Source organism: Brugia malayi, assembly GCF_000002995.4.
Source record: "Brugia malayi strain FR3 genome assembly, contig: Bm_v4_ChrX_scaffold_001, whole genome shotgun sequence".
Taxonomy (NCBI): Eukaryota; Metazoa; Nematoda; class Chromadorea; order Rhabditida; family Onchocercidae; genus Brugia; species Brugia malayi.
This window is the reverse complement of record NW_025062479.1, coordinates 19,760,594-19,780,099: the sequence shown is the minus strand read 5'-3', so window position 1 is coordinate 19,780,099 and position 19,506 is coordinate 19,760,594. Positions and strand designations below refer to the sequence as shown.

The window sequence follows — 19,506 nt, the reverse complement described above, 5'->3', positions numbered from 1 at the left end:
GTTACTGAAATCATACTTTAAGAATGCTCAAATTCACTTGTCAAATTGAACCAACTGAAAAACAAAATTTTCCTTTATTTTTAAGTTTGTATTATTTAATAAATACACAAAAGCAAAAAAAAAGGGCTTTAAAACAAAAGAAACTTTTTTTCAGTGATTTTTAATTGTTTATTGAATTTTTTTTTTATTTTAATTACAAATTTTTTTTAGATTGTTACACAAATGTATTTGCAAATGGAATTATTACTGAAGAAAAGCATATGAGTAATTGTGAAACTACCAATAATAATCATTCCTCAAGATATCATCATAATTCTCCCACAAGTATTCAAAAAAATCCTTTTACTTAAATATCTAAATAACTAATTAAATAGATGAAAGCAATCTTTTATGGCAATTCCAATCAATTAAAATGTCTTTATAACATTAATCAGTTATAAAAAGTGTTGAAGTAATTATAATGAAGTATTTTACAATATAAATACCTAACAGTACTTATGAACTACTGTAAAATATTTCATTACAACTATTCTATGTAAATTTGTTGAACTTTTTAAAGCAGTTCTTCATAAATACTTTTGAATTTGTTTGCTTTATTAGTAAATATTTGCTGAAATAATATGGTAAATTTATTATATTTAATTAAACAAGAATGAAATCTCATTTAAAATAAATCAAAAAATATTAAATTTAAACTAACATTTTTTTTTTCTGAAATGATTTCTTTCATTTAAACTTAAATTAATTGTTGCTAATTTTAGATGAAATTAGACCTGAAACTTCTAATAGATTGATACCAACGATACGTGTTTTACATCAGATGGAACCAACTTCTTTACACACTCACTCCTATCCTGAATTCATCCGCCGCCCTTCCACTCGAATACCAGTGGTACAATATTTTGATGAGTCATCACAAATTCATTATCATCATTATCATCATCATCATCCACTATCATACTATCAACGGCATGTTTGATAATAATTTTAATTTGTAATGTGCATAGTTTACTAAAATAAATCTAAATATTTCTTCTAGTTGTACCACCATTTCTGTTTTTCTCATATTATTTATTCAAAGTAGTAGAATAATTCCTTATTTACTCTTTGATTTTTAGTTCAATGGAATGTATTTGTCAAGGTGTTTTATGCCAACAATGGATGCCTTCAAAAAATCAAACATATCCAGAGCAGGTCCCATATCATTGTTAATTTATTTATCCTTTAAGAAATTCAATTTCAAAAGTTTCCTGAAAATTGTAATCAATTTTACACGATAGCACTTCTATTGAAATTAATCTAAATCTTTAACACATCCCAGTGAATGATTTTCTCAGTGAAGTAATATGATAGCAAATATATTTCATCAATAATTAGCTATTTAAATGAAAAAATTAATTAAGGAAAATTTGCATTAATGAGAAGAGAATTTCAGGTGACATGCATACCGCACGAACAGCAACAACAACAACAAGCTGTTGAGACTGTAAACAGAAATGCTTCATCAGTAGTATCACCGGAATTACTTAGAGGATTATTTGTAACTAACAATGATTCTCAATTAAATATTGCTATTAATTTCAAAAAAAAGGTTAGTGAAAACTTATTGTTAAGAAAATTATTTCACTAATTCTATTGAGTATTAGAAGAGTTCACTGTTTATAAATACTATAAAGGATTGGATTATTAATAATAATTGTATATGATAATGTATACTTGACCTTTGAAATTATCAAATTATAATATTTGAATGTTTGCATAGTTATTTGTTAAATGTTGCATATAATTTGAAATGTTCTACGATATTTTAAATAAATAATAATTATTATAGCCAGTTAGTACTCATATTAATTCGGTATGCTCAAATTGTGGTACCAAGGAGACGACATTATGGCGTCGTAGCAATATGGGAGCTGTAGAATGCAAGTTTGTTTATTTGTCTAATTTATTTTACTGATATAGTATGAGATCAGTGGCCTTATCCCTGTTGACCTTTCAACTTACAATGCTTCAGTAGCTATGTGATACCAATCTTTCGTTTTATATAAGTAATTCATCAGGAATAGTAGAAAATAATAATAACAGTGATAGTGTTAATGATAATGATAATGAAAATAATAATAATAAATATAAAAATTACTTAAAAATCTTTTCAGTGCATGTAATTTATATTATCGCAAAAACAATCGACCACGGCCAATAACAATGTCAAATAAAATACGAAAACGAATTCGCTTGCCGCGTTATCATTTCCCATGAAAATTTCGCTTACAAATACATAATGTCGTCAAATAGATTATTGATTCGATAGCATATCATTCAACAAATTTTATCAGCAATGTAAATATTAATTTATCTAATTGCTTAGTAATAATTTCCTTTAATTACACGATGACTTGAAAGTGAGGGAGTTGTTTCCGCTCAGATGTCAAAAAATTTGATGAATCAGTAACCTATTTAGAGTTTTATATAAGCTTAATACGTTTCGCAAAAATGTTATTCATCCAATTAATTTATCACAACATAACGTAACGTGTTTTATCATTAAGATTTAGGTGACACATTGTTGTAGGAATAGTTATACGTGTGTGAACGTGTACGTATGATCATTTTATTTCCTTACATTGCACATCACTTCATTACTTTTTGTTTTACTTATTTTTTCGAAAAAAATAGTTTTTTCTGCAGAATATATTTGAAGCAAATATGAAATTTAATTAAAAAATGTATGCAAAATTATCAGCATATACATAGCAACTTGAATAGCATTAATTAGTGATGGAAGCAATTAATAATTAAATTCTTTCCATCTTTATGTTTATTTAACCGAATATTAGAATGTTTGTACAATAGAAAAATTATTGGTTGGTCCGAATTGTTTAGTTTCAATTCATCGTTCCAATTCTTTTCAATATTGAAGAAATGAATATATGCTTTCTTGTTCTTTTATTTCCAATAAATAATTCATTTTTCTCTGCAAAATTGGTTAGTATTATTTTACATAATTTTACGGTTAATGTAAGCTTAACTTTTTAATCTTAACTTTATTCTGTGTCCATTTTCATACTAATCAATTCTAATTGCATTAGTCAGTTATCGGTGAAAATATGGGCTGACAGATGTAAGCTTCTGAAATAATCTGTTCTCATTTCATTTCAAACTCTCAAATCATGCTTCAATGAACATTGATATTTCTTTGTTGTCCTTTCAAGCTGTTCAAGCTTACGATATGGTAATAGTGGTGATGAAAATGAAGTTATTCAATATTATGCACACAAACATATGAGCTGTGAAAGGATTTTGTTTCAAACAAGCAGTATTATTTTAAAAGTAATCAGTTAATTAATTAATTAATTGATTCACTTACTGAACGAGTTGAAATATATTGATCATTTGTTTGTCACACATATGAAAGTCATACACCGTTGTTTGCTTACAGTAGTCTTTGCTGCAATATTTATCTAAAAAATAATTATTGTCATGACTACAGTACACCTACTCAATAATTTTATCCGAAGTGATTCATAAAATAAGAAATTTTTAAACTAGTAAATACAAATTAATAAAATCACACATATATTTTTACGATACGCAGTAAAAAATACCATATTCGTCATCAGTGGATTCATTTTATCATCCAAAAAGTTAAGAAACAAAAATTAATTTTATAATCACATTGAAAAATGGCGCATATGATCATGTTTAGAATTTCTTCCTAAATTAATTCTCAGAAGAGTTCGATTTTATAGAGCTAGGCCTATTACCTTTTATTTAGTGAAGATATAAGAAAAGCTGTGAAAAATTAAGCTAGAATTAAATAAAGTAGTAATTTTCAAAAAATTTTATTCAAAACTCTACTTTTGAAAAACGAAAATTTCGAAATTTCGAGTGAAAAAATTGAGAAATAATTCTAGAGAATTTTTATAACATTTATTAGTGTAATAAATTAAAAGTGTGTAATACATCACTAACTGAATATTTTAAAATTATACAAAAAAAAAAAAAAAAAAAACAAATTTGCATAAATATTTACAGTTAATATTGGTGAAAAAGAGACAAAAATTAAATAAGATTCTTTCACAAATTCTGAATATTTGCTGCCGGTTGCATTTGAAGTGCTTTTTTTCGATACTTTTATTTGAAGTTGAAAAAATTTTTCTTTTTATAGATTCTAGAAGATTGCTTTTTTCCTACAGATTCTTATGAGCTGCGAAAATGTAATTAACAATGAAATTGTTCAAAAATGTTTTTTAATTTATCCATTATCAGAAATAATTTCAAATCTATTTGTTATCAAAAACCTTCTGCTGAAATATTTCCCTTTTTTTAGATATGAGTTTAATTGAAGAAATGAAGACATTAGATGATACTAAACTTATTAGTATGCAATCAGATAATCAAATACTCTCACAACAATTATTAAATGAGAAGAAAAAACTTTTGCACAGTAATTTGTTACAATTAGCTAATGGAAATTCAATGTTACGTGCTTCTCTTATATTGCTTACTCTTGTAATGATTTTTTTTACGATTGTGAAAACATGCAAATTATTCTATCAAATACGATATCAATATCAGCAAAAACGAGAGGTGACATTAATTGTTATGACATTTATTTTTTCTGCTTAATTTAAGATATAGGCTATTTAGCGTGTTACATACTTTTAAAGTGTAAGCAGAAAGATTACGAATGATGGATTTATCATATTTATGTTCTAATTTATATGATTTAATTATTCATCTTAATAATGCTAATGTGTAATTTGTTTATTCAGGTGAAACTTTCAAATAGATACTTATGAATTCATTCATGCAAATTCATTTCTCCGTTTCACACAGATTATATGTTTTTCTTTGCAGTTCAGAAAAAGATCTGACATCGTATATTATTGCAGATAAACGAATCTGATAGCGAAATTCCCGAAATACTGATTAAAACACATTCAACAGATGATCCATATTTTGTTAATAAAAAAAGCAATAAAACGAAGCATAAATTAAATCGAACATTCCGCATTTGGTAAATATGGGCCGTTTTGCAAAAGTCATTTATTTAATGTAAAGTTGATTAGATTTAATAAATGAACAGACCGCCAAATTATCTAATTGTATTAATCTTATTCACTTGTTAAGAATTATTTGTCTCCTTAGTGAATGATTAGATTGTTTGTTACGATATATCATAAAAATATTTGCAAACTTCTTTGACAGGAATGCAAAATCGAACTTCGATTCAAATCCACTACCTAATAAAAAAATTAAATTCAATTTATCGCTATCGAATAAATCAGATTCAAAGTGTGTTAAAGCAAAAAAGGCAACCTTGTTTTCTTACATTTCTTATTCTTCATTGATAACTTTACTCATTTTCTAAGTGGATTTACAATGGATAACTTCATAACAAAATTAAATGGCAAAAGAAATGAGAAACATCAATTTCAGATATATCCAGTAACGGAATCAAATTTGAAATCATCATTGAAAAGTACCGAAACGAAAAATTCAGGTTAATCGGTTAATCTTATCTGATATTTAACCCTACAATAACAGATACTTTATTTATTAGGATAAATTAATTCTTCGCTATATATGCTGCATGGTATAGCAATTTGACTCTTATATCTTTTGCACTTAAACTATTTCGTAAGTATACAAATTAAATTTTGCAGATACCAACAAAACAATGACAACCCATTCCGAAAAGCATAAATAGCATTCAAACTGGAATGATTCACCCGGATTTTAGCAATAATGATAAAACAGTTCGTGCATTTGTTACTTATCATAATATTCCATTATTTTGTTATTGCTTCAGGAACAAATTTGAAATTTAATTGTGATATTAAATGTTTCTACTATGAACTATGGTTGAAACATTTTGTCATGCTCGAGATAAATATATCAATCTAAAGATCGTTACTGCGTTGACCTTTATCTTACTAAGTACAACTTCAGTGAAGTTTAGATAAAATAAAAAAAGTTTAGATAAAATAATCTTTCTCATCTTCAGCTAATGCTCTTTCTTCAAAAGCTTCTTCATTTGTTCATTTGTTTGAAGGCACGTTCAAGTGTACTTTCCAGCAATACTTAAGAAGCAATGTCTTCTCAGAAAGCTACACAAAAAATATAAATTGTGACAATGCCATGACAATAACAAACTTATTTTATACTGTTGTCCTCATGTGATTACTCATCGTAGTCTTACGGGCATATTTAAGTAAAAGTGACTTTTTTGTTGAGCATATCCATTTATACAGTTATCCTTGTTCAAAAATGAGTTATGGGATCGAGAGAAATTTATGGAGCGGAAGACAGCAGAGGAAAATGAACAAAAGGAACATTTGAAAAAAAACAAACGTTTGCTACAAACGGTATCGAGGATACATTAAGAATCAAAACGGGTCTTCTACCTAGTTTTATGGGATGAAAATAAATATTGGATGGAAATAAATATTTGGAATGTTGTACTGTTTTGTCAATTTATCTGATAGACGATCAGGAAATAAGTCAAATAAAATCAATGTCAGTAAATGTTAGTACGGTGTCAGGTAAGAAATGAAGACTGGTAGCATGATGTGCCATCTCTTTCAGGTATAACTGTCTTAAATCCATTGTGAGATCTGTGAGATCAGATAGGAGAATCGAAATAATTTTGGGAATTTGCTTTAATTTTGTTGACTATTCAGCAAACACATAATTATTGATAAAATATCTGCAATACCGACACCAATAAAAGTCTGACATCAAAGGAAGCATATGGAGTGGCGTTCTACTGTGGTTAAAGGTGAGTAATAATTTAATTGGAGATAGATGTGAAGAAAAATGAAATCATGATATTTTAAATTATTATAGTAATATGTTTATTAAATCTTATATACGATTCAGTACTTTATTATCATTTACAATCAAATGAAATCAAGTGAAAATTTAACTTATTGAATAGAAAATGATAAACAATAAATACTTTTGTATATTTTCCCGCATTTTTTTGTATCTAAAATATTTCATAATTTGTTTTTTTTTAATTAGTCATTAATAATGTATTGAAAGAATTTGATGTAGTAGAAAAATAACATAAATAATGTTAATTATATGTGCAAAAGAATTGCTTTTAAATTAAATGAAAGAAAAAAGTAGAAAAAGACTATAGATTAAATGTACAAATTTTGACAACAATTGATTGTATTATACATACATGTTCATAAGTTATTAACAGTAGAATTTCACTTTTTATATGCTACAAAGTGTCATTCACTCATTATTTTAAAATTGATTTCAGACAAAATTTCTGAATAAGAATTTAATAAATTTTAATTATCTAACTCTTTAATTACAAACAAATTCAATTAATCAATAATTTTAAATATTTAAAATCAGAAACTGACTTGAAATGTTTTTTATTTAAAAGATAAATGCCAGGAATTGATATATATATATATATATATATATATATATATATATATATATATATATATATATATATATGTATGTGTGAAACGTGTAGACGATTTAATAAAATTTATATATTTCTATTTTTTTTGACTGGAAAAGTGCTTCCAATCATTAAAATTTGTCCATTTAATTTATGCTTTTCAATGATTTAACTAATTTAATTTCATCCAAATTTGGTTTTTCTAACTTTTTCATTGCATTTCATTTAACATCTGGAAAAGACGTGCAAAAAAAAAAAGTTGGAAATGACAAAAAATCCATAGCAAAATATATATTTATTGACTCATTAAGAAGATTTCATATTTTAAATCGCTATGAAAGAATTTAAATTGATAAATGCATCATTTTATTTTCATTGTGTCCAAAATTGCATCCATTTTTGCTAGTTTTTCTTTAATAATCTGAAAATAATTTCCAATTTTTCCACAAATAATTTTGTTTTTTTTTTTTTGTTGTTGTTAGTCGTTTAATCAAATGTTTTTCTTTTTTTTCTTTTTTTTTTCTTTAATATTGTAGGAAAATAAAAAAAAAAAGTTAGCTTAAATTTATTTGTTACTTTTTGCTGATCTTCATTGAGAATAATCTTCTTATTAAGATCATTACACTGGATTGTTGCTCGATCCAAATCAGTCTCTAATTTTTTTACTTCATTTACTGCTTCCAGCAAATTCTCGCATTCTTTTCTCTTTTCGTCTATATGTGGAAATTTGATTGAAACTTGTACTCATTACAATATGTATTCTAACAGAATGGCATAAACAGAATGCCATTTAATTTTACTTTTTTCTCTTAAAATAAAAAATAGGGCGAAAAAAAAACGAACCTAATTTATTATTAATTTGTTTATTTAATTCGTTAATTTTCGTTGACTTTTCTTCATCAGTCATTAATTGCACTTGCAATGAAGTTGTTTCAGATTCACCCTTTTCAGAACTAGATGGTATTGCTAGTTCATCAAATTCTTCCTTACTTATTGATTTGTCCGACCGTTGTCTGTTTGCTTTCCTATAGATAAGAAAATAAATGTTATTGAAATTTTGCTTGTTCATCGTATTGGATAAACACATTTAAATAATAAATGTTTGTATGCTAAAAAAAAAAGATCATAAATTTATAAATTTTTTCTTTCATTATATCATTCCATTGTACTACATAAATATTTCTAATTTCTATGCAAAGTATCTAATTATAAAAAATTTATGAAATAATTAATTGCACTAACAATGTAAAGACTCGTATACACTGAACTAAATCCAAATTTTCCATATTTGCATCATTCCATATCTTTCTACGATCTGTGTCATTTTCTTTTGCTTTCATAGCTTGAATTATGAATCGATGTCGTCGACGATATTTTCTCATATTTAAATTTGTTATTAATATCTTAATATTTCATCATTGAATAATTGATTGACTGATTAAATATTAATATAAGGAAAGATTAAATGCATTGAAGAATGACAGACCTATCTTCACATCACCTACATTAATGCTTCCATTAGCAGATAAGAAACCGGTAGCTGGCATAACAATATATTGTGTTGGCGCATTGGTACGAATTCGAAATGCAATGCGCAAACGGCTAACATTTCTGAATAATTTTAATGATAAATCTTATCGGTGAATAAATTAAGCTTATATTTCTTATATTCAATTTACTCTTCTTTTTTTTTTTCTTGAATTACTGTCAATTTTAAATTTCAGATGAAAATATGGAAGTTAACAAACATTATGCGCAATAAAACACTGCTCGTTTTAGTATGATCGTGAAAAGTCAATTGTTTCGGTTCAATTGTTACATAAATTGGCAAAGTATTTGCAGTAATGGAAGAAAGCGAAGAAAAGGCTAGAAAAAAAAAAAAGTAAAAATAATAATAAAAAAAATAAAAGAAATATTTGCGATATGAAAGAAAATGTGATACTTTGTGTATCTTCTTTTAAATTTAAATTACAGTCATATATAATTTTGAAATATTATTTTACATCGGAAAAATTAGTCACAAGTTAAGTGAATAATAATCGTGTAGAAAATAATGGAATGTAAACGGTCAATTTTCTGATAATCATAAATATGTGAAATTTATTCATTTCACATACACGATCTTGTTTCAGCTATTGCCATTCAGAATTCTCGTCCTTCTTTGAAGTTCGACTCATTTACTGAAACACTCAAACATCTGCTAATATCAACATGACAACATTTAAATTGCATTGTATTATAATTATTGAGTCCTCTTTTACACATAAAATTACAAATTTCTAAAAAGACGGCTTTCCCTGAAACCAGTGTGTTACAATTATTTAAATATTCTTGCTAAATCGTTCGACCTTAATAGAATGCTAGACCGTTTTTCCTTAATTATCAATATGGTTATGAATAAATTACATATGAAAAGCTCATTAACAAAAATAATGCTGGCTGTCATCTTCTACCCTATGTAAGAGAAACCAAATTAAGTCTATCACACACACACACACGCCCTTATACGACCAAACAACTTAGTAGGAGTAAAAAAAATGAAATGACCGTAACCAACATCCCTACGAATTCTGTTTCTATGCATAAATCAATAGAGGACCCTCAGTCTCTGCATTTCGATAAAACTGACAGAATCATATCCTTCTTACTTTTTCACTTCTTTATATATTTAAATGTGCACCAATATTCTCTTGCATGGTTTTACAGTTCAATCCTGAAGCACAACCATATCCAAACAATGTTCTGTTACAGAAAGCAGTAAAACACGCTATGAGAAAGCCACAGAACCAAGTGATTTATTGCAACAACGAAGACGTATATGTGATTTCATAAAAAATAAAAACTTCAAGGAGAGAAACAGAAAAGTAACTCTGGAGAGTGGAATTTTAGGAGTATCGATAACAGTAAGAAGGAAGGAGAATAGATCACTATCAGTAGGAAGAGGAAGATTCAATAGAACTGCTTACAGAACGAAAGAAAAATGAATCAGTTCATAAAATCACACAAAAAGGAAATGAGTAGCATCGGGAGAGTCATTTTATAACCGGGTTCCTAGGAAAACAAGAGACTGCGTATCCTAGGTATAACAACGATGAATTTAGATTCGAAAAAACTTTTCTCAACAAACTGATTTAAAGCTCTCCAGTTACAAATATTCCTTCAAATAAGACTGAAATGTGATAATCAATTCAAAAGTAGCTTCACTGGAAGTGAACCGGGGCAGAAAACTGAAAGGCATGTGGATCTTAAAACATCTCCAATATAACCGACACTTCACTTGATAACACACTGCTAGAGATAAGCAAGAAATGAAGGAATAGAGAGATGGCAGTAGCATCGATAACGAAAGACAACTGCTAGTTATTTTAACACATACCGGATCATACTGCACGACAATAATGATCATAATTTGCATGCTACAGAACCGAAAATCAAAGTGAAGCGTCCTATTACTTTATACCGGGTCTTTTAAATCATATCTGTATGGACTTATTTCTTGATGAATGCAATACAAATAAGTGACGGAATCGTGCCCGTGACACAATTTTCCCGGTCTGGGCCGCCGTTTAAAATGGATGGCGGTCGACCACACTTGTATATCGTCACGGTACGCTTCACGCACCATCTGTATCACTAGTTCGATGTCCCTTCCATAACAAACTATTCAAAAGCAAACACAAAATGATGCTCAAATACAGTGTCTGATAACACTCAAACTCCGCAATTCTCTTTTCCCCTTCCTTCCTGGAACATTTAAAGCAATATGTGGGTGCATGCAAATAACAATGGATACATTAAATGTTTTCACTCACTACTTGAAAAAATATAATCTATTTAAACTATTACTCCATAATCATCAGCAAGAATGAAAACGTCTTTACTACTTATTTGCTAGAAAGATTTAGAAAAGCATTAATATTAGAAAAAAGCTTCTATGTGACAGAAAATATTACGTTTGTGGATTTCACATACACTAAAAAGTAGGACTGTCTAATATATAACAAAATTACAATAACGAAGATCTATAGATTATTGTGAAAGCTTCCGCTTCCTCCTACTCGGGAACAATCGACTGCTTGCCGTTAAAAAGAACAAGACACAGTTAGACAGGCAATCCATCTGATAATGAAGTCATGTAAAGCTTAAGGCTGAAAGAGGTCGTATATTCCGTTTCAAACTTCAAACTGTGGGAATTTTATATAAGATGAAGATGAAGGTCTGCAACTGAAAGACAAAAAGATAAATGAATGGTTTCAAAAGAAAATTCAAAACATATAAAAATAAAAAATGGATTTTTGACGGCATATGCATACTCATATTAATGGTATTAAGGAAGAAATAAAAAGAGTTCAGAAAGCAGATATGCTCATGAGCATGAATTTATGTGCAGAAATCACTCTATTCAAGACAAATAACATGTGCACTGAAGAAAAAAACACTTCAGAAGAAAGCGAATAGTGAATAAACTGCATGGAGATAATTTTGAATAATTTTCTGTAAGAAAACTTTGGTTAATAATAAAAAGACTCGTTTTCAAGCGAAATACATGACATTGTTTGCATCTGGATGGACCTGAACTGCACGTGCCATGTTGCTCAAAGTCGTGTCTTCACTTGTTCCAGAAGGTTGAGAACCTTCACCACTATAAAAAAGTGTATTCATTGTTAAAGAATGTTATTACAAGACAACTTTACTTTCCATTACAATAAATTTATTTTAAAATCCAGTATCAACTGCAAGAAGTATTATAAATTAACAAATTTTCCTATTTCAGTGAAATATAATATATGTAATGTGGATGATCGGTCTTATATACCTGTCATGCTCGCGATCAACCAAATGATAACGTGCTCTGAACGCCACCAAATGCGCATAATATGCGGGCGCAGGAATCGAAACAGATCTTGTACAACGGACATATGTATGGCACATCTGATATGTCAATTGTTGCAGCTCATCAGCACTCAACTGATTATCATCCCAAAGTACATGATAATGAGATGGACGGGATGTTCCCTGAACCATACGTTATAAATAAATATATAAATATATTTATTTTATCTTGTACAATGAACATATATGTATGGTACATATGATTATTCATACATTGCTAAACAGTTCAGAAGTTCACATCAAATAACATCAACTTCGATATATAATAAATTGAAGGTCTAACTTTAAATTTCAAATTTGCATTTGATAAAGTTCCACCTTCCAATTTTCTCCTCAGAAATCTCCCAATGCAGCCCTGATTTAGACTTTTAAGAAAAAGCTAGTAGCCAACGGAAATCACACTTAAGAAAAGAAAAACCTGAATTCCTGCATGAGAACAAAGATAGAAGTCAAATTCAGTAGGGTGTGTTATACCAACATCAACTGTTGTTCCAGGTGGAATATTAAAAGCTTTCCCAACCTTAAAAAAATAATCTTGTGTGGTGAGAGCATTGTTACAGCATACAAAACAGTATAAAAGTGACTGTTTTGAGTAATATCGGTCATTTAATAATTTTCAAAATTTCTACCAAATCGATCAGAAGTGTAGTAAAACTATTTACCAAATGTAAATGTATATTACCTGATCTTTTTTATCAACAGCAAACAAACGAGTATGATGCCTTTTCTGCACGGCAATAAATGTTATTCCTGGCTGATAGTCTTCCTCCAATAACATACAACACTCGCGCAGTGCTCGTAATTCATATTGTAAAACCTGCAAACCAACTGAAAATTGATCTTCTACTGCAAACTCCACGTCATGTCATCATTCATGATTAGGAAATACTCACGTTGAAGAACTGTCCCTCTGATACTCCATCACGGTAAATAATAATTCGAGTTGGTTTAAAACGAGTCGAACGATAAAACTGAATAAGAAGTTCGCGCGCCATATACGTAAGGTCACTGATTATTTCCTGAAAAAGAAAAATGTCTGCGTCACATGAAAAATGAGAAAAAAAATGACACTATGTTAAAAATATAGAAGCGTCTTCATTTTATATTTAAAACGTAATCATATTACTTGTCGATGGGCTTGCACACGGACAGTAGCTGCATAGCGCGACGGATGAGCATCCATACTTCCAACAACAGCAGCAATGGACGGTTTGCGCGAATCACCAGCAGGAGGATGGGTTATGTCACAACCAAGGAATATCACTAAAATGCCACACCCTCACATATAGCAATATTATCGAAAAAAGATAGTGCAAAACACCCAGGTGACCCATTCTTTAAAAAGAAAAGTAATTAACTCCTAAAGGAAAGCGAATGAAACCAAGTATGTTCCATACCTGGTTCAGTGAAGATTCTGGGCCGAACAGCAGGTAGAAGAATCGAATTCACACCACCTAACTTAACGTTCATTTTCAAACACAAATTAGACAGTGTCTGAGGTGTCGTCTTGATTACATTTTTGGCTTGTACACATTGTGTAGCAATGCCTAATACTGTATCACCAACTCGTTTGACTTCAGCTAGAAAATTTCTTTAAATCACAAGCGACCAAAGAATATAATTTATCAAGACATGGATTAATAACACTAGCAGATGTTAATGAGCTACAACATACTAATGAAGAAATAGTGCAGAGCACTGATTTTGTTACATATCGAACAATATCTGCTTCAAGATTAAGAACTGCGAAAAAACAAACTTTAAATAATAAATTACCATATACTGGTGTTTTTCCGGGCAGGACAACGCAAACAAGCTGAATATTTACGAATGATGTCTTGAGGTATTTGAACATTGGTTCTACTTGATCAACACCAACTGCATATTTGCAAAAGCATGGCTGCCCCATGATCGGCATACCCGCATCATTAGAGATTCGCTGCAGTTGTGTAGTGAAATTGCTAAAATAACAACATTGAGAACTCCAGCCTTGATTTATTCACTTATAAGACAATTAAGCTTATGATAACAAAAACGTTTGCCAACCGGAGATCATTTTCTTTAACATGTTGCTGTTGCGCAAAGCACGCGATTGCCCAAACTTTCACTTCCACACCAGTATGGAATTGTTTTCCACGCATATCCCAAACGCCCTGGTTGGGTAATGCTGTCGCTTTCGTGCGACCGCCATACAGTAACTTCGGTGCGTTCAGTACACGACCTTTCACCTTAAAGTGTTAAAAAACATAAGTAATCGAAACTCAATCTGGTAAAAAACTCTGCCTTAATAATCTTACAAATTCATCCTTCTCACAAAACCGGTTGTGCTACTAAAGTTTAAACCAATGCTAATAAATCATAACTGCAACTTACTTCAGTCATCGCCGGATTTATTGCGATACCGAATTCATGAGCAAATGGATCAGCATTGAACTCCGCTTTTCGAACCAAATTTGATATCTCACGTTCACGTTCCGGCGCAGACCTTGCTGTTGCCTACAATATGCTTATTGGTCATTTTTTACAATTTATTCAAAAATTAGTGAACAGAGTTACTAGGGTTTTATTAATTTCAACCTTGATCATTGTACTCGTTTGCGTATCCGTAAGTTTCTTGATGCACCGCTGACCAGGAACGATATTACAAACTTCCGGCGGCAAGTACGTATGCTTCTGCTCTTGACCTACTTGGAGGCATGGCAAATGCGGATACTTCAGCTGCATATGATATTTATCGTAAAAGTATTTGGTAACTGTACAATCAATGGTTTGCCCTGAATCCAGTTGCAACGGAAATCTGCAAAAAGTGAACGACCGATGAAACAGTATTTCTTTCTCGGAAACTTCTTATACATAGATATAAGCAATATGACTTGTGCAGTAGATAATGAAATGAAACCTCCAGCGAGATAAAAACATGTATACCTGTACCATGTCATCGGAATAATTTGTCGCACATTCAGTTGTCATAAAATTTAATATAACCTATTACCAAAGCAAACGAAAACATTTGTTAAGGATAGCGATTTGAACAAAAAACACAGATAAACATTATTTGTCAGAAACTGCTTTCATACTATGGAAATGCAATACTAAACTAACGTTTGTACTTGTGCTGCTCTTCGAGTAACATTACACACTCGGTATTTACGTCGCATCGAACCACAGTGAGTTATCTCAATTTTCAAACCACGTATTTCCTTGGTGAATTTCACACGCTGAGCATCTGAGAGGGAACGGCGATCGGATAACGCTTGTACCGGTACCTCCAACACCTCCGCAATAAATTCGATCACCGGCATTGAGCGATAAAATGCGGTTGCCGAAACTGAAGCATATGATGGGAGCTGGTAAAAATTTAATATTCTGGTGATATGATCAGTAGCTAATAAATCATCCACTACTGCAAAAACCTTCATTCTTCCTAGTGCATTTAAACCATACAAGATAACAGTCTTTTCACTGTATAAATATTTCCTTAGTATGCCCAATTTCCATAACACAGCTAGCATGTATTCTACAAATGCAAATCATGCAATATTTATCTCAAAATCAGACAGAGAATACAGCTTCTTCTTTTTCCGTAAAGAAACGTTAAACAGTAAGACAGACCCGATTCAGTTAATGAATTAAAGCCAAATTATTAATGAAAAAGTTATAAAAGTTACGAAAACTAACCATCAATATTGAGCATCATTTTCCACTGGCTTGGTCGTACACTTTGATGGAAACCGAACCAAACTTCTCGACCACCACCGAGCTTACTTTCCGTATGGTACTGTTGTGCTGAATGTGATGGGCCATGAGCTGAGCCTAATGGCGGCGAGAAGAATGAACGTCCAACAGGGGTGTACCTAAAAATCAATTGAGTAAATTTCTAGGTGTATACTCCAGAACACAAAAACGCAACATATATAAAAAGTCCTTTCATTTCTATAAAGTTCAGAGGGAAATCTATGATGCATACTTTAAACTTGGTAAATGCCGCAAAATCACATCCATTGCTTGCACAGATTCGAAAGGCACTTGACGGACTCGTCCCTCCATTGCATCTTCCAGAGCCGATAATGAAACCTGAGGAAAAAAAAGCTTTTTCAAGAATAGCATTTCGCAACATCTGAAGCGGAAAACTAAAGATAAGTTACCGTGGAAACCCATTTAATAGCAACAGTAAACTGTCGATCAACAGCAGAGTCGCCTGGTAGTGTGACTTCCAATTCCAGCCTTTCGCGCCCAATTGGCAATGGATCTCGAGTATACATATTACGTTTTCCGTCATATACTGGACGGATGTTACTGAACACTTTTTGATAGGCACGAATCATGGTATTCACAATTTCTCTAAAATTGTACAGTTAAATACAACCTATAATAAAAGTAAAAAAAGTCAAATGTTAAAAAAAAAAAAAAGGCTAATGAACCTGTTAACTCGACGCGGGCACTTGTCCGGCTGCACATCAATAGAATAATGCTGAATATTACCTCCCGGTATACGAACAGCGAAATGATTTGCGCGTAGAACAATTGCACGCCCTTCTATGCCATGATTAGGTCTGCGAGGGCATTGGAATTGTATCGGTCCTAAAAAAAATAAATAACAATCATAGACTTCCTTATATTGATGAACATGAAATATACAAGATGAATTATATCCTAGAAGAGGATTACCTTTACCTTACAAAAAGTTCTAACAAAGACTATATTACTGAAACAACTAAGCCACTCAAAAGACTACGGAACACAATCTCCTACCAGATGATTGTCCAGTCGGACGTTGCAGCGGTACATTAGCTGGAGGAGGAAGAGGTGCTTCCGAGCCATCGCCACTCCCTACTGGCCCACCGGGTGCCAAAGATCCAGCAGGACGACTGTCGAACGACGGTGCTCCACCACTACCACCAAGCATCATTTGCACCGGAGCGGGATTGATTGGAGCTAACTGGTAAGCGTCCTGAAAAGCATAACTATGTGTAACAAATAATGAATAATATAGCCAATATTCGTGTTACGCTGATCAAACGGTAACAACCTAACGATGGCATCAATAAAAGTTATGTTATTTATATACCTACTGAAATCAGAATAAGGAAACCTGAAGTGATGTCTGCAAAGCTGTTTGTTGTTGCTGTTGTTGTGGGATATGGTACTGGGTGCTCCCGGCTTGAGGAAACTGAGGATTCCCCAAAAGATTTGGTACTTGCTGCAGAAAGGGTTGATATGGTGCCATACCCGAGGCTGATGCACCTTGCCGATCGCCAAAATTGAATGCTTCTGTAAAAATTAGAAGCGTTACTACATAAAAATAAGTTAAGCTTCTAATAATCATTTTAAATACAGATTCGTGCAAGTCCCGGATAGAAAAGTTACTATGAATTTCTCAAATCATAGAAAGAAAAAAAATCCACAGAATCTTATTCACAGAAACAAGTAAACTGACCCAACAAACTCAGAACTTGTTGTTGTTGCTGATCGATTGCTGCCATTTTTTGCTTCCAGTTATAATATGTTTAAACAGTTGGATTATTACCGATAAGACTGAAACAATCCATATGAAGTACCGCAAACATACAGTGAGGTGACCGGCAGAAAATACGAGCAACCGAACAAACATAGCAAATTAGAGGACTGAGTTTATAAAATTTATAAATGTATGATTAAAAGTGGATGTGAGAAGCTAGATTTGCCAGATGACCTATCTAATCCATCGCTGTATATAGCTACCTACACATTCCTCACTGAATAACTGCGAAAGTACAATAAAAAAACGAATATTTCATAATGCAATAGATACTCCATCCGGCATATCTGAGGCTGCAATGAGCAAAAAAAAAAGTTGATAAACACTTTCGTTTGATTAAAGAACGTCAAAAAAAAAAATAGGATGCATTCGAACCAACAGTCTCGGGACAAAAATAATCCCTACCTTACTGCTTTTAATAACGCTCCAGAGATCAAATGTGAAAGAACGATGAAATTGATAATGCAGTGATATCATTCACAATAATTGCATAAAGATGGCTCACGCGGTTATGCTGCACATCACGTGTCTGCATAAGCCCCTAAAAAGTACAAAAAATTAGCTAAATAAAGTGGAACAATGAAATGAAACTTCATCCAATTAACCAACAATACTTCCCCATTTAAAAAGTTTCAAATGCCTGATTTAGATACTCTAAGAAAAACAGGCATTGTAGGCACCATACTTATAAAATATAGATAATATGTTTATGAAGCTAATGGTCCCGCTAGTTGCACACTCAAACAGTGTACATTTGATTATCCAACGAAATCTCATAATAATTAACTGCTAAATCATCATAATATGTTTCCACCTGGACATAAACACATGGAGTGAACAAGCATCCATATTGCAATTCGTGAAAACCACTTTTATTAGTTTACATGTCCATCAAATCCTAGCCCGAATATTCGTGACATGATCATCCTTCCCCATCATCAGTATCCCAACACTGGTACTTGACTTATTCTTACTTTAGATCATCATAAAATCTCCAAAGGCCCGCCATCCCACGGTATGTGCGAGGCAACTAATCCACGAACACTCCAAAACTCACTCACACAACAATCCCCCCCTATCTCACAATATCCCATAGAATGCAACAGAAGCGCGCACACTAGACACATCACAACCGCAACGCATGTCATGGCAAAAAAGATCAGAGAAGGAATGTGAATTGGAGGGAGCAAAGAAGAATGTGGAAAGAACGAAACACAACGGCACCTGAACGAGAGATAGGAATAGTACGACACAAAAATAATACATTCGAGGATAGTGTAACAAAGAAAGGAAAGAAAACCATAAGAAATCATTGAAAATAATGAGATTTACAGACATTAGCGGAAAAGACTTGACACAAACACATAAATAGATGTGAGAATATGCAGGAAGAGATAAGCAGAAGAGGAAGAGGAACAACAATAACAACAGCAATAATATTAATAACATTTTACGAGAGAAGTGCAGAATATTAGCATATTATAAATTAAGAATGGAATTAAGCACGAAGAATCCAGTAGTAGTCATAACAGAGAACTATAAAATACGAGGATACACTGATCGATTGATTGATTGATCGATTGATTCACTGATTCCTATCATTTCAGGTACGTAAGATTCAATTAGCAAGATTGTTACGTTATGCAAATGTAACTAATAGTCC

At 31.3% G+C, this 19,506-nt stretch overlaps 4 protein-coding genes across 4 annotated transcripts; 2 read left to right on the top strand and 2 right to left on the bottom strand.

The window, feature by feature from the left end:
- Positions 1–260: 260 nt before the first annotated feature.
- Positions 261–2,259, top strand: Bm4554 (conserved hypothetical protein,hypothetical protein; the record flags this gene model as incomplete). The annotated part of the gene is made up of 6 exons (XM_043075475.1): positions 261–324; positions 762–909; positions 1,119–1,194; positions 1,436–1,591; positions 1,832–1,926; positions 2,157–2,259. The coding sequence occupies 6 exons, from the start codon at positions 261–263 to the stop codon at positions 2,257–2,259; spliced, it is 642 nt and encodes a 213-aa protein (XP_042931409.1).
- Positions 2,260–4,332: 2,073 nt separating this feature from the next.
- On the top strand, positions 4,333–5,713 carry Bm1078 (Uncharacterized protein; the record flags this gene model as incomplete). The annotated part of the gene is made up of 5 exons (XM_043075474.1): positions 4,333–4,590; positions 4,896–5,020; positions 5,212–5,302; positions 5,443–5,506; positions 5,670–5,713. The coding sequence occupies 5 exons, from the start codon at positions 4,333–4,335 to the stop codon at positions 5,711–5,713; spliced, it is 582 nt and encodes a 193-aa protein (XP_042931408.1).
- A 2,080-nt stretch (positions 5,714–7,793) lies between these two features.
- Positions 7,794–9,574, bottom strand: Bm4387 (M-phase phosphoprotein, putative; the record flags this gene model as incomplete). Its single annotated transcript, XM_001894222.2, has 7 exons — positions 7,794–7,853; positions 8,009–8,145; positions 8,276–8,457; positions 8,675–8,835; positions 8,938–9,043; positions 9,181–9,298; positions 9,550–9,574. The coding sequence occupies 7 exons, from the start codon at positions 9,572–9,574 to the stop codon at positions 7,794–7,796; spliced, it is 789 nt and encodes a 262-aa protein (XP_001894257.2).
- Positions 9,575–11,965: 2,391 nt separating this feature from the next.
- On the bottom strand, positions 11,966–17,808 carry Bm4213 (argonaute 2, putative; the record flags this gene model as incomplete). The annotated part of the gene is made up of 19 exons (XM_001894221.2): positions 11,966–12,074; positions 12,249–12,448; positions 12,744–12,845; positions 13,008–13,142; positions 13,219–13,344; positions 13,452–13,588; positions 13,723–13,905; positions 14,102–14,286; positions 14,372–14,553; positions 14,699–14,821; positions 14,903–15,122; positions 15,428–15,653; positions 16,004–16,179; positions 16,293–16,399; positions 16,471–16,666; positions 16,747–16,906; positions 17,078–17,276; positions 17,418–17,596; positions 17,763–17,808. The coding sequence occupies 19 exons, from the start codon at positions 17,806–17,808 to the stop codon at positions 11,966–11,968; spliced, it is 2,991 nt and encodes a 996-aa protein (XP_001894256.2).
- Between the last annotated feature and the right edge of the window lie 1,698 nt (positions 17,809–19,506).